At 37.6% G+C, this 15904-nt stretch overlaps 1 protein-coding gene across 5 annotated transcripts in view; it reads left to right on the top strand.

Annotated features, from left to right (window-relative positions):
* Nucleotides 1-9819, top strand: part of Ica1l (islet cell autoantigen 1 like) — a 60213-nt gene extending 50394 nt beyond the window's left edge. For 4 of the 5 annotated variants that reach the window (XM_047547460.1, XM_047547458.1, XM_047547456.1 and 1 more), the window contains 3 exons: nucleotides 1840-2100; nucleotides 4133-4210; nucleotides 8963-9819. In XM_047547460.1, coding sequence (XP_047403416.1) covers nucleotides 1840-2100; nucleotides 4133-4210; nucleotides 8963-9078 — 455 coding nt within the window. In that variant the 3' untranslated portion in view covers nucleotides 9079-9819. The remainder of the gene's footprint in view (nucleotides 1-1839; nucleotides 2101-4132; nucleotides 4211-8962) is intronic. The other variant, XM_047547459.1, reaches the window with a different exon arrangement.
* Nucleotides 9820-15904: the final 6085 nt, after the last annotated feature.

Raw genomic sequence — 15904 nt, 5'->3', positions numbered from 1 at the left:
CTGAGGGTGGCAGGGAGTTGATGGAGGCAATCCTTTTGGACTTCTGACTAAGGATTGTCCAAAGGATTAATCTGCAGATACTGGCCTTGGGGCAGGAACTATGGGGTCCTGTCTGGTACTGGGTTTCCCTAACAGACCTAGTAATCAGAGGCCTGCACTTAAATTTGCTTTCTCCTCCAAGCTGGGGGCATCTCACCCTACTGTGGTGGATGGAGTTGGGGGAGGGATGACATGGGAAACTCTTTCCTGCCTTTTCTGTCATACTACAACCAGGCTTGGTGGTCTCCCATCTGGCTCTTTCTTAGCTCTTGTGAAGTGATTAGTCATAAACAGTTGTTCAAATTTGTGTCTTTGTTGGGAGATGATGGTCTATCAACTGCTGGAGCAGACAGCCACCATCTTGCTCCCAATCCACTTCCTTTATTTCTTTAATCATGGATCATTTATTTCCCTGCATATAAGTCTTTGTCTTTAAATCTAACATTTGGTCAGTCTCACCTGCAGCTTCTGTTGCCTGCCTTCTTGCTGGTTTGGACATCGTACTTTCTTGTTTCTGTACATACCTCACATTTTTTTGTTGGAAAATAGACATTTTAAATAATACATTTTAGTAACTTTAGGTATTTGTACCCCCCTATGAAACTTCTTATTTACTTTTTCATTTGCTAAGTAAAAGGTTTAATTCTTTTCCTGGAATCTATTCTTCATCTTCCTCTCTCCCCACCCCCAGTGGTGGGACACAATATAAGGTGCCCTGTGATGACAGTTTCAGCAGAGTTCTCTGACAGTCTGTCCCTGACTATACCAGCTGTCATTTCCAGCTGATTGCTCTATTAATTTCAAAAATGCCCTGGAGCATAAATTGTTCCACAGATTAAACCAATCAACTGTGGGCTTGTCCCCAAGGTCAGTGTTCAAAATGTGGTCTGATATTAGCTGGCTTTTTCTCTGGCTCTTTCAGGCAAACCAGCCTACAGTTCAGCCTACATGTCCAATGCAACGGCCAGCCTTCTTGCAGTTGCTTTTCACAGCCTCCATTGTCTAGAGCATTCTTAGCTTGTACATCTCCCTACTTTGTTGAGAATAAAGCTAGTTCTTGTGTGAAGAGTTTAGGAGCTATCTTTTGGTGGTCTGCTGTGGTCTAATTGAACGTAGGGGTGCTTAACCACTGAGCCACATCTCCAGCCCTTTTGTATTTTATTTGAAGACAGGGTTTTAGAGACAACCACCACACCTGATTTTGTGAATTTTCAATGTGTGCCTGAGAAGGTTTGCTTCTAGTCTCAAGGTTTGTGTGCATCCAGAATAACTCCCTTATTGATTATGCTGTCTCAATCTTCCATATCTTTACTCATCTTTGTCCTCTTAGCTGGGTTTTACTGAGTGTAGCATATTAAAATCTCCTATTATTGGGCTGGGGTTTTGACTCAGAGTTAGAGCATTTGCCTTGCATGTGTGAGGAACTGGGTTTGATCCTCAGCACCACATTAACAAAATAATAATAAAATAAAGGCTTTGTGTCCATCTATTAACTAAAAAAATTAAAAAATCTCTTATTATTGATTTGTTACTATCTCCTTGTAGCTCCTATCTCCATTTTTGTCTATCATAGGTGGTCATTTATTTTATACATAGATATTTGTGTTATATCTTCATTGTGAAAACATGAACTTTTTGATCTAAATTCTGCCCCATAACTGGCCCATAAACCAATGATGAAATTGATTAGAAAACTGTTAATAAAGTATAAGAACAATGAAACTTTTATTCTGTGTCCTACTCTCATTTCCTTATACTAGGGAAAAAAAAAAAAGTCTTTCTGTTTTTCTTTTCAATCAGCAGTTGCAAAAGATTTACCTGTTGATTCACTGGAAGGAGAAGATTTTGAGAAGGAATTCTCTTTCCTGAACAGTCTCCTAAGTCCTGGTTCTTCAAGTACCAGTGAATCCACCCAAGAATGCCAGACATCTTATGGGAGCCCCAGTGCCAGTCTCACGTCCCAGGAGCCTTCTGTGGGGTCTGAGCCGCTTGCTCATTCCTCTCGATTCCTTCCTTCTCAGCTCTTTGATCTTGGCTTTCATGCTGCTGGAGCTTTCAACAGTAAGTGTCTTTAAACATTTGGATACATGTGCCTTCTTTTATATTTGTGAAGCAAAATTATATACTTGCTAGAATGAACAAGAATGAACTTGCTAGAATGCTAGAATGAACAAGGAGCTGGATTTTAACTTCAGTGCTACTAGATAAAATCCGCAGTCATGGTCAAATGGAAATGTATCAAATAGAGTTGCCACTGGAATCTGTCAACGAGACTGAAAGAAAGGCTGTTTCCGTGCTCTTCATTTCCTGGACTTTTCCTGGTATCTGGTTTATAACATTGGGCCTGCTAAGTTACCCCAGGACCTTTTCTGTCATCAAGGAAGATTTGGTATGTTTTCTTCCTGTGGGCTCAGAGTTGACAAGAAATAAAAGACTTGCTCTGGGGGCTGGTTGCAGGGTAGCCTTCTGCAAGGTAGTCGGAGTAGAGGCCTGCTGGAAAGGCTGAGGGTGCGGGATCACCTGCTTTGTTTGTGATAAGGGCTCCTCCTGCTCACCTGGAGCACCACTGTCCTTGTCCAGCTCTGTACCTTGGGAGTCATTTTGCTCCTACATTCTTGCTGATTACCAGATCCTGTTCCTTTTTTTCCTGAAACATTTCTCAAAATTTCCACTCTTCCTCTCTACTCCATGACCAGAGCTGTTTAGAGACTCATTTGGTTTCCCAGCTTGCTGCAAGAGAATGCCTAACAGGCACTCAATTCCAACCAGTTATTTCCCAAAGAAGCAAATTCTGATGTCAGTAGCCTGCTTAGATTTTCTAAAAATGAAGCACCCTAGGGTTGAGGATAAAACCTATCTGTACTGCATTTCCACTTTTTTTTTTTTTTTCTTGGTACTGAGGATTGGTACAGGGGTGCATAACCACTGAACCACATTTCCAGCCCTATTTATTTATGTATGCATTTATTTATTTAGAGACAGATCTCACTTAAGTTGCTGAGGCTGGCCTTGAACTTGCAATCCTCCTGCCTCAGCTCCCAAGTGCTGGGACCACAGGCGTGCACCACAGTGCCTGGCCTACTTTTTTATTTTTGAGACAGAGTCTTGCTAAGTTGCTGAGGCTGGCAAGAGCATGGTGTCAGTATCTGGCACATCGTGCCATGGCAGAAGGTGGAACAGTAAGAAAGCACTCCAGGCAGAGAGAGGATGGGGGCTGAACTTACATTTTTCTCAGGAGCTCACTCCTGTGACAACTAACCCACTCCCATGATAATGGCATTAATCCATTTACAAGGGCAGAGCTCTTACAACCTAATCACCCTGGAAAGGTCCCACATCCTAATACTATAACCATAGCAATTACGTTTCCACATGAGTGTTGGAGGGGACATTCAAACCAAATTATCTTACTTGAGCCTTCAACGATCTCTTTTACACAAGGAAAGGAATAGATAGGATAATCTAAATTCTTTCTAGTGCTGTGTTTCAATTATAGCATAGATGATTTTTCATGTTGTAGCAAACATTTCCCTGTGCTGTATGGAGTTTCCATAATTACATTTAAAATTACATAGTATTTTGTTACTTTATGTATCATTATCTGCTTAATTCCTTCCTTATTGTTTCTACTTGTTCCCTATCACAGATAGTGCTGTAATAAACATAACCAAGCATGCATTTTTTACCTTGGTTAAATTATTTCCTTAAGTTTCTAGGAATGGGATTAGCAAATCCAAGGGTATAACTATATTTATAGGTTTCAACATTCTAATTCTCAGGCCCTCTCTTCCCGATTCCTTGGAACTTCTTTCTATACCTTCTCTATTTTCATTTCTCCCCCCAAAACCTACAGTTTATTTCAAACCACTTTGAAAAATATAAGGATGTCTAATATAATTCTAACTGGGACTAAACTTGAATGATTGAATAAAATACACAATTGTAGATAAATTTTTAGTTTTTTTATACCTCTTAGACTACAGAATCTTACCCCAGTACAAAGACTAGAAGATTTATTTTTACCTTTTCTTGTTTCTCTGATGCTACTTCCTACCTGGTTAACAATGTATAATTCTTACTTCCTTCCCCCTAGGCTGGGTCTCCCAAGAGGGATCAGAACATACTGATAATGCACCAGTGCCTTCACAGAGTCCAAAGAAGTTTATAAGATGTAAGTTTTTAAAAAAATTTTTCCCCATTGTATTAAGAATCAGTTGAATTTGGATAAACTTAGAAAAGGTTCACTTTATATAGTCTTTGCCTCACATTGTTCAGAAAAGTATTTTGTCAATAATGAGTTAGTGTCAAAATGAAAGCTATTCTTGGCTATCCTTCACATTGAAAGCACTGAGTAGAAATTGTGAACTTGTCATAAATTTGTGAACTTGTACTAAATTTTGAACTTTAATCTCTTTTTCTTTTTTTTTTTTGGGGGGTGCTGGGGATCAAACCCAGGGCCTTGTGCTTACAAGGCAAGCACTCTACCAACTGAGCTATCTCCCCAGCCCTGAATTGTAATCTCTTATATTTTGTTTTAAGCTTCCTTGGCAGTTGACATACCATTTGGGATAAAAGACGTGTGTTTTGGGTTTTTTTTGGCTGTGCTGGGATAGAATCCAGGTCCCCTTGCACATGCTAGAGGAGCACTCGACCACACGCTACCCTTCCCAGCCCTGAAGCTGCTTCTTGATTACAAGGTGCCTACTGACAAAGATGGTATTCAGGCACTTAAGATGAGTACCATCTTAATCAGGGGTGTTTGTGTTGCTGGTGACTGAACTGAGGGCCACAGGCATCCTAAGCATGGGCTCTACCACCCTGCTTTACCCATCCCCAACCAGCTTTGACTCTACGAGTTCAGTAGTTTATGTTCACATTACTGTGAACACAAGTCTTCAGAACTTTTTCATCATGTCAATCTGAAACTCTATAGCCATGAAGCAACACTCCCCTTTTCCTCTTCCTTCAGCCCCTGGTAACCACCATTCTACTTTCTATAAGTTTGATTACTTTAGATCCTTCATGCAAGTGGAATAATACGATTTTCTTTTTGGCCATTTTCATTTAGTATAATGCCCTCAAGGTCCATTCATCCTGTAGCACATGGCAGGGTTTCCTTCCTCTGCAAGGCTGAATAACACTCCATTGAGCAGATACACCATATTTGGTTATCTATTCATTTATGGCTCACATTTTCAAAAGACTTATTGATACAATTTATTTCCTCCATTGGCTTTTAATACTGTGCTGTAAACAAGAGACCTCTTTTGTCTTCCCACTTATTATCAGTATAGATTCATGTTTTTTCAACATTTTCTGTTCATTATGTACTTTAATCATTTTGGTGTTCAAATTGCTCCTTTGTTGGCCTGTGGGAGCCTTTCAGGCTAACTTCTGAAACCTTGTGATATCAATACTTTTACATTTAGAAAGAATTTCAGACTTACAGAAAGGCTACAAAATTACTTCACAGTATTCCCATATGTTCTTCACTTAGGTTTCCCAAAATGTTACCATGTTTTGTAACCAGGATTCCCCCAAAGCATGTTGCTTTCTATTCTCTACCCCACTCACCCCCCACCCCCGTGTGAGTGTGTGTGTGTGTGTATGTGTGTGTGTGTGTGTGTGTGTGTGTGCGCACATCTTCCCAATGAAATAGAGTAGATATAATGCCCCTTGTCACTAAATACTTCAGAATCTGTTTCCTGAAAACAAGGACATTATTTTACATAATCACAGTATAGTGATCAAAATCAGAAAATTAACATTGCCATATACCATTATCTAATCTATAGACCTTATTCAGACCTCTGATTATTGACATGATCCCACTAAATAATCCCACTAAATGTCTTTATAACAAAAAGAGTTTTTGGTTTTTCCTAGTCTAAGATCCAACCTGGGATGAGACATGCATTTACTTGGTGAATCTCTCTTAAACAGTTCTTCAATCTTTGCCTTTCATAACCTTGACTGTTTTTGTAGTGTACAGGTATTTTATTTTGTGGAATATCCCTTGAGTTGGGATTATCTGATTTTTTTCCACAACTGGATGCAGTTTATTTATTTGTTTATTTGTTTTAGTTGTCAATGAATGTTTACTTTTTATTTATTTATATGAGGTGCTGAGAATTGAACCCAGTGCCTCACATACGCTAGGCAAGTGCTCTACCACTGAGCCACAACCCCAGCCCAGTTTATGCTTTTTGGCAGGATCAACAACATAGGAATGGCACTGTGCCTTCTTAGTAAATCACCTGAAAAGGTGTTGATGTCACTCCTAAGTACACAGCCAAGAGAAATGCATCTGTATAGTGGCCAAAATACGTGCAAAAGAATCTGATCACACTGCTGCTAATGGCCCAGAGTGAAATTTACACATTGTTTCCTGGGATGGGGGGGGGGGGTGCAAGGATGTCAAAAGGGGAGCTTCCAGGGGTGGTTATGTTCTATGTATTGATGCTGGTATTGTTTATGGACGCATTTACTCTACGCAAATTATTTTGGCTCTTTTTGTCCTCGCATTTTTAAATTGGTACAATATAATAGTTGTATGTAATGATGGAATTTGTTGTTACATATTCATACATGCACAAAATATAACAATATAATTTGACCAATATTACTCCCCAGCATTTCCCCCCTCCCTCTCACCTCTTGGTCTGTTTCCCTAATTTCCCTTTTGATTTTTTTAGGTGATCCACCCCTACCTTTCTTTTCCTCTTTCCTCTCCAATGTCTGTATATGAAAGAAAACTTATGACCCTTAACCTTCTGAATTTAACTTATTTTGCTTAACATAGTCTCTAGTTCCATCTATTTTCCTGCAGATACCATAATTTAATTTTTCTTTATGGCTGAATAAAGATGTGTGTGTGTGTGTCACATTTTTTTAAGTCATTCATCCTGTTAATGGACACCCAGGCTGGTTTGACAGTTTGGCTACTGTGAATTGTACTGCTATAAACATGGGTATACATGTGTCACTGTAGTAAGATGACTTTTTAATTTTTCAGGGTAAATACTGAGAAGTGGTATAACTGGGTTGTAATGGTGGTTCCATGCCTAGTCTTTTCAGGAGCCTCCATACTGACTTCCACAGTGGTTGTACTAATTTACAGTCCCACCAACAGTGTCAAAGTGTTCCTTTTTCTCCACATCCTCTCCAGCATTTATTTGTATTCTTGATGACTGCCACATTCTAACTGGTGTGAAATGAAATCTTAGTGTAGTTCTGATTTGCATTTCTCTATTTGCTAATGATGAACATTTTTTCATATATTTGTTGGCCATTTTTAGTTCTTCTTTTGAGAAGTATCTATTTAATTCCTTTGTATTTTGGTTATTTTTTCAACATATATATTGTATAATACATTTTCTATTTGCTATCCTGTTAAGAATCTCTGGAGGCAATAATAGTGTACACAAGGAGAGTTCCCTTTAAAAATATTTAACTGAGATCTTCATTTCCTATTGTGATTAATGAGTATAAAATCACCCCTCTTTGTATAATGCTGTATCATTTTTATACTCATCAGAACTCCTCAACAGGAGGCATTCTGTATTACCAGAGTAACCACCAGTCCTAGCTGATCTCTGTTCTTCCAGCATAATTCTTTTTTTTTTTTTTTTTTTGGCAGTGCTGGGGATTGAACCCAGGGCCTTGTGCTTACAAGGCAAACACTCTACCAACTGAGATATCTCCCCAGCCCCCAGCATAATTCTTAATGGCCCCTTTGCTTTCTCTCAAGTATCCTTCTCTACTGAAAGTCATATGGTTATCACACAAATGAGGAAAACAGCCCCTGAAGTTAAATGATTTGCCCAGTATTACTCATTAGTAGGCGGTGCACCTAGCACTCTAAACCAGACTTGGGTGGTATCACTGACACTTTTACAGGGTGCCCAGAAGCAGAACTAGAAACAAACTGGACACAAAAGACTCACTCTGCCCTGATCGTTGAGGCTTAGGATCACACTGCCCACACCCTAGCTCTCTGGTCTGCTGCACATGTTGACCATGACTGTCCAAGGGGGTTGCCTTTATTCATTGAACTTGGACTGCCCTCCACCCTCTGCCTGCCATGACTCATCTCCAGTTCTTAGACTGTCCTCAGGGCTCCACCCTTCTAGACCCCTTGGGCTTCAAGGGCGTACCCTTATGAGATGACCCACTGTTTGTGCCTCTGAGTATGGTCTATTAGTATAGACCTAAACATTCATCCTTGAATATCTGCTACAGTGAAATAGGTAGACTACCTTTTAAAACTCTTTTTTTGAAACTTGTATACTATTGATATATAAAATTTTTTAGGAAATGAGATTTATTTAATAAGAAGCTGGATGTGAGACGCAATGCACTATGTACAACGTTACATGTATCAAAAATTTTTAAAGAACACATGAAAAAGGCAAAGGAAATAACTGTAAACCAAAATGACAACCATTTGGTGTATTGATGTGGTAGAATTAGATTTTCATCTTATGTCTAACATTTTGGTAGTATTTTTATAATATATATAAAGAGATTTTTAAGCACTGAGTTTACAATGTAATCTCTTACTTGTAGGAAGAAAGTTACTTTTAATTTTAAACCTTATCTGAGAGTCTTCTATAAATTATCTTAAAATTATATGTTTCTAAGATGATTGTAGTAATTATTGCTTGCCTTTTCACTTTTCTCTTAAGTCTTTTCACAGAGCAGCATGCAATTACTCAATTATAGTAGAATCAATAAAGCACATGGTATCTGCATTAGCTTTGCTAAATTATCCTTAAGGGAATAGAATTGATTATTACTGTCAGTTTAATTTTTTATTTAAAAAATAATCTATTCCAAAATTATAAAAGTGGGACAAAAATATGATTTTAAAAAACTGAAACTCTTTGATGTATTTCTTTTTTTTTTTTTTCTTTTTTAATAGCCCCCAACAGTGGTAACCAAGACATGTCAGCCTGGTTCAATCTATTTGCAGACTTGGATCCACTTTCAAATCCAGATGCCATTGGACACTCAGATGATGAACTTCTTAATGCTTGACTGAAGTTATGTCATTTCAGGGGTATTGAGACATGAATTTTGCAACATATTGCCTTTGTGGAAAGGTTTATATTGCAACCCACACACAAAAGCATGGTGTTTGTGAATATAACACCTGTCAGCCGACTTTAGACAAATGGTAAGGACCACATTTGAATACATTAAGTATATCTGTAGTATCTTGGGTTTGCAGAGGTTGATACTATGTGAAAAATTTTAGAAACCACTGAGTCTGCAGTATTTAGATACCAAAATCTATGTCAAAATGACAGGGTAATTCTACCAATAAGGACTTGGGATTTTTTCTTTGGAAAGTGTTTCTAAGTTGCCCTGCTGGCTATGAGAATTCTATATGTGAATAAAGGACAGCATGTAAATTGGGTTGTGGTTTGGGGCTGGTTTTTAAATAAAACAGGGAGGGGATTTCTGTTGTGGAAAATAGCACTAGAACTAGACCAGCTTTTTCTTTAATTTGAAAGGTAGAGTAAGCTTTGAGAACTCAATTTGCTTTAAAGAAATCAGAGAAACTTGTACTTGTTTTCCCCCATTTGGAGGCTAAAATGTAAAGTTACCTTTCACTTATACAAAATCATGGACATCCCTAATTCATTTATTAAATTTTCATGGGGGAAGTAGCAGGTTGATTAATTTGCCAAGCCTATCCTCTGTAGAAATGAAAAAAAAAAAAAATCTATCTTCACATTTCTTAAACCACAAGCCTATGTAGCAAGATTCAAGACATTGTACAAGTATCTTTAAGCCTGATTTTTCATGCATTATGAAAAATGCAGTATTCACTGTCTTCTTGAAAAGAAAACAAAATTCTCTACCAAACTGGCAATGGTATTCCTGAAATTATTTAAAAACTTCTATTTGAATGGAGGCAATTTTAAACACCTTATCCTTATACCTATTTTGCAATAGTTATGACATATTTCTTAACATGATTCAACCCAGAATATTTTCTGGCAAAGATATAGAAAACTCTAAATGTGGGTGATATCATCTGAGGCTCTATTTGATTATTAAGTAAAAATTATGATTTAGGTTTAGAAGCTAAGTTTTGGAGATAAAGTTATTTAATGGAAGTTAGTGAAAGCTGATGAAAACATAGCTACTGTACACACATCACTCAATTTCCTATCCTTTTTTTTCTTTGGCCCACCCCTTTAGTTTTGAGGCAATTTTTCCAACTTTCATTTTTGTTATCCAGTGCATTGCAACACCATGAGAAAACATTTTCATTAAGCTGTTCACAGTAGCTTAATGTTCTAAGCAGGCTTATTTAGAAGGAAGTTGCTTAGTCACCGCACATGGTAAACATTTTTTAGGAATGGACTGTAGTAGGTACAATGCAGTCCACCTCCCATCCATAGCAGTCTGGCCTAAGTACAAAGTTAACCGCCCAGGAGTTCTCTAGAAAACTTCTAGTATGGCCAAGAACTGCACAGGCTAGAAAAACCTTATCTGAGAGTCAGGAACATGAACTCAGGAAAAGATTATGAAATCTTTCCTAGTATCTTTTCACATTATTCCTATTTTTATCTGTCTTTAATGAGCTTCATTATCTCTTCAGAAGCATTTTTTAACTCTTCCTTTTTATTCAGTAAAAATTTCCAGAATGCAAATTTGTCCTTATTTTGCCAAGATTTAATCACCAAGATAATGATTAAATTCTATGCCCATGGTGACTCATGGTGACTAAGTGCTCTCAACTTTGCCTCAGAAACTGCAAATTTTATTGTCCTGGTTTGTGCCATCTTACTCGGCAGTGGTGACCTTTCTAACACGTAGGTGTGCAGATATTAGTACATGTCCCTCACATTCATGCAAAGCAGTCCCCATTACCTGGTATCAACAGATACTTCATTAAGTAGGCAAAGCAGTGGTCTCTACAAACCAAAAGCCTAAATCCCACACAGTTCATGTGAAGGGCTAATAACCTCAAGCGCAAAAGTGACCCCACGTTGAAACACCAAGGGGTTTCTGTTGTTCAGCTGTCAGCTGTTTCCTTTTTCAACAGAGCATGTAGTTTGCCACTTAAGCCAGAAGCAACACTAATTGCCTCAGCAAGTCTAATCTAGAGCATTCATTCAAATAAGAATAAATCAATTATCCTAAACCAAGGGTCGACCATGAACAACTCTTTCAAAAGGGATACCTTTTATAATAAGTGGGGGAAAAAACCTACCTTCCACTTCATACCAGATGATAATGCAATGAAGCTCAGGAAAGCCCCAGAACTAAAATTTGCCTCCTCTCTAGTTTACAGACACGAAAACCAAGGCATAAGATCACATATCAGTGTAACTTTGTATTTTTTGAAATCTTTCTTTTAATCGCAGAACACAGCTCTGAAAAGATTAGAAACGAACTATTCAGGCAAAATAGGTTCCAATATTTGCACATTGAAAAAAAGTTTTTGTATTTCAACTATGGATAATTATTTCTCATAACTGTCTTTATAGATCATCTAGAAATGTAAAGGACTTAGAGGAATAGAACAAAGGAAGTTTAAATGTGCTCTATTTTTCTGAGACTCTTTTAATAAAGATTGCAAGGTGGCATAAAATAAGCTTGTTTCCTGAAGTGTTCAATCCAATCCAATTTTTGTTTCCCTATTTTAAAATCTGGGTTTCACCACAGGGCTATAGTAGTCATGAAGTAAATGACACTGATAAAGAATGAAAAAATTCAGAATGACAATAAAATCAGGGCAATTAATATCCTTGTTAAAACTGATTTACCTCTTACAGAAGAGGACCATCTAAGGTATGGGAAATAAAAGAATGTGTATTCTCTGTAAATACTTTCAGTAACAAACTCTCAAACTTTTGAACCTAGAAGTAACCAATGAAATATAAGCCACAGTATTTGACCTAATTTATTGAAGGCAGGAATTTAAAAAAGAGCCAAAGTGATCTAGTTATTTTTGTCATCCATAGTATTGGCAGGGCCCTGCAAGCTTTCCACTGAACAATGAAGCAGCCCATAATCTTGGGGCATAGTAATTAGGAAGGAAATAAAACCTTAAAACTGTAACTAATTCAGTAGTACTGAAAGCAATACAGTACAGTATTAAGGAGATTAAATGGCAAAGAAAAAAATACAGAACAGGTTGGGGAGAAAAATTATTAGAATCACACCCAGAGGCCCAACATAAAACACCGTCTCCCATCTTCTACATACCATTTGAAAGAAGATTAAAGAACTCAGTGGAAACTATCCACAGCACTTGTGTATGTGTGGTGCTGGCAATTGAATCCAGGGCCTCATGCATGCTTTGTCACTGAGCCACCCTACCCCTGTCCTTGGCATTTCAAGACAAGACATGATTCTTTACTCAATGGTGTAAATAAGTCAGTCATTCACCAAAGAGTGCAAGATGAAATAAACGTCTGGTTGGTGTTAACAGGAAGATTTTTAAGTGTATATTTTTACATCTGTATTTTGCATTTTGAAACTTCTTGCCTCAACAGCCCCACAAATAGGCTGTAAGCACCTGGGCCAGGAAACCAGGTGTACCAGTGTGATCCAGGTGTCCCCTGCCAGGAGTTTCCTATCCTTCATGAACATGACCATTATCTAGAAACACATAAACACACACTGAAATCCCCTCATACCTTTTCTCGTGTATTCCTTCCTGCTCCCAAGGTACTTGCCGGTTGGGCCTTCACCCTGTTTCCATCTGCTTGGTAAAGCACCTTCCCTCCCTCGGTGCTCTCTCCCAGGTGACCCCTCTTGGTGTGCTGTGACTGTCTCAGACCTGTGAATAAGTTTTTTTTTTTTTTTTTGCCTTGTGCCTCTCCTGTGTCTCCTCTTGTGACGGTACCTTACTACCTCCTAAAAAAGTCACAAGTTTCTTTTTTCCCCATTTCAAAAAATACACCACAGCCTTGCTGTGCAGAAAGAAAAAACACTATTAACACAATATATTTTCTGTTCTGTAGCACCTTCAGGCACACATTTGCTGCACTGTGATACAGGCAATTTTGTCATCTTCACTCCCCAAAATGGACAGACTTGTGTTGAGATTTAAAAATTCCCTTTGAGGCTGGGGGTGTAATTCAGTGGCAGAGCACTTGCCTAGTATGTGCAAGGTCCCAGGTTCAATCCCCAGTGTTGGAAAAAAAAATTAAAATAAAAATTACCTTTAGGTCTTTTCTAACAAGTCAGGCAAAGGAAAAAATTTATCAAAAATGATTGTAGTTTCTGCCTCTTTAATTTAAATCTGCTCCCTAAAGAAAAAAAAAATTTCTCTTTATGCAGTCATAGCAACCTTAAAAACTAGAGAGGCTAAGGATGTGGCTCTGTGGTTGAGTACTTGAGGATTTGCCACTAAATTCCTTAAGTCACGAAATGTGTCCAGTTTCCTTTCTTTGGCCCTCTGAAGCAAACTGCCAGCAGCTGTAGGAAAGGGGACCACAAAGGACAATAAACAGGGCAATGGCCTAATGACATAACCTGCGATGATACCAATACCTATATTTTACCAATGTCACTGGTACAGAATAAAGAGCAACAAGGCTTAGTGGTTAAAAATGAGTTCTGAAGTCAGACTTCATTCAAAAACAGGCTTTGACATTTCCCAGATGTAATGATGATGGCTAAGTTACTTAACCTAATTCCAACTTGTTATATGTAAGACAGTGAAAATAGCAGTCCCTGACGTCATAGGTTTATTGTAAAGCCTAGGATAAAGTAAGACGTGCTTGGCACCTGGCAAGCTAGTCATAAGCATCACCAATTTTTAATACAGTTTCTTAATACCTTGAGTGTATTATGCTTTACAAGGTAAAATGCATTTTAAGGAACTTTAGATGACCAAAACCTCTTGGCTTGTGGAATGAGTACTTACCTGGCAAAATGCAAGGGAAGATAACTAATGTTTGCTTGTAGTTTTGTAAGTTATTTTCACATTTACCATTTAAGTGATAGCACGATTGTCACCATTTCCTTTATCATGTAAATATAGGAAAACTGATGTACAAAAGGAATTGTTTATATTTTGACCTAAATCCATGGCCATTAATCAGTAGAGCCTGGATTAGTACCCAAATTGTCCCCTAAATCCAGAACTTTGTTTCTCCTTTAATCATCTGAATGATCTCAAAAACAGCTGCTTAAGGCATGGGACTTATACTCCTGTTTTCCAGCATCACAACTTCCCTGATGGTCTCCTGGAAAATATGACTGTTGAGCAGGACTAATCCACGAAAGTGAACTTATGGAGATAACTCTTAGTTTGAAGAAGATATAAATACTGAGGCCAGGCACATGCCTATAATCCCAGCAGCTTGGGAGGCTGAGGCAGGAGGACCTCAAGTTCAAAGCCAGCCTCAGCAACTTAGGCCCTAAGCAACTTAACAAGACCTATCTCAATTAAAAAAAAAAAAAAGGAAGAAGTTGCTCAGTGGTTAAGTGCCCCTGGGTTCAATCTCTGTTACCATAAAAACAAAAAAAAGAAAAACCTGAAAGACAAGTAGTCTATGTATGTGTGTTTTAGCAAGACCAGCAGTTTTGGAAATACTAACAAGGAAGTGGAGACAATGTCTTGAAGACTCCAAATTTCTTCTCCACATACCAGACCAACCAAAGACACACAGAAGTTGTATCTAAAAGTAATATTTTCCTAATCATTTTAATTATATTCCTCAATAACAAACACTTTTTACATTATAGTCTAGTACATGTGCAATCTCTTTAAGTTTTATACACACAAAAAATACTTTTCCTTATATATGAATATAATAGTTTTCTATCCATTTTTTAAAAGGTTGGTTGGACCCATTTAATTCATTTCACTTTGAAATTCAAACACTGAATCATAGAGATGGAAGTTTACTTATTGGTATAATCATACCATATCCTACTGTAAATTTTTAGAAATATTTAAAATACACACTGAATCATAACATGGAAAAAAACCCTGATATTTGATACGGTAGCAGGTAACTGCTATGAAGAGAATACTGAAAGCATTTCATATATTTGCTCCTCTCAATCTCTAAAGAAGGGAAAAAGACCAAAGGGAAGAAACAATGTACCATTTTGATTCTCCTTGCATTTGGTACCAAGGGAATTATATACATTAGTTATCTCCAAACTCTGGTTAAACTTTTTCATTTAGAAATTATGTGTGTGTGTTTGTGTGTGCGCACGTGTGTGTAAATAATCTTTTTAGTAATATTGACAATTGAACCCAAGGCCTCACACGTTCCAAGCAAGTGCTCTACCACTGAGCTACATCCCCAGCCCTAGAAAGTTTTTAAAAATGTATAACAAAGTGATTTGATGAACAAATTACTTTCAGTTAAAACATATCTTGCATTCTAAGTGATTACAGGCTGCTCTTAATTGGGTTCATCTGACCAGCTCTCCTCACCCCAAACAACTGTCTTGTATATATAATTACCACTGTCACAGAGGAAGAGTATGATTTAATAAGAATTTTTAAAAAGTCCTCTTTATGTACTTTAAAATGAAACTGACTACTCAGCTAAATCATCTCTAATAAACTGTGAAGTATTGATTTAGTTATAAACAAATGTCTTTTAGTGTGCTTATATTTTAATGTTTGCTTATTACACTTACCACAATGATCAGGCACCGTTAGTTCTAGAGTGTAAGGGTAACAAGGAACCTGCTGCTTAACACACACATTTTTTTGTCTGTGAAAAACAACATACTGTTTGTCAGACTAGAAATGTCTGAAAGAAATCTAATTTGAATGAGACGCTATTCATAAAAATACAACAAAAAAAACCTCTCAAGAACAGATTTTATTTTTTAACATAAAAGTTCTATTTTCTTGTGAGGCAGCAAC

Source organism: Sciurus carolinensis, chromosome 3 (genome assembly GCF_902686445.1).
Source record: "Sciurus carolinensis chromosome 3, mSciCar1.2, whole genome shotgun sequence".
Taxonomy (NCBI): Eukaryota; Metazoa; Chordata; class Mammalia; order Rodentia; family Sciuridae; genus Sciurus; species Sciurus carolinensis.
This window is presented reverse-complemented; position numbering and strand designations above follow the sequence as displayed.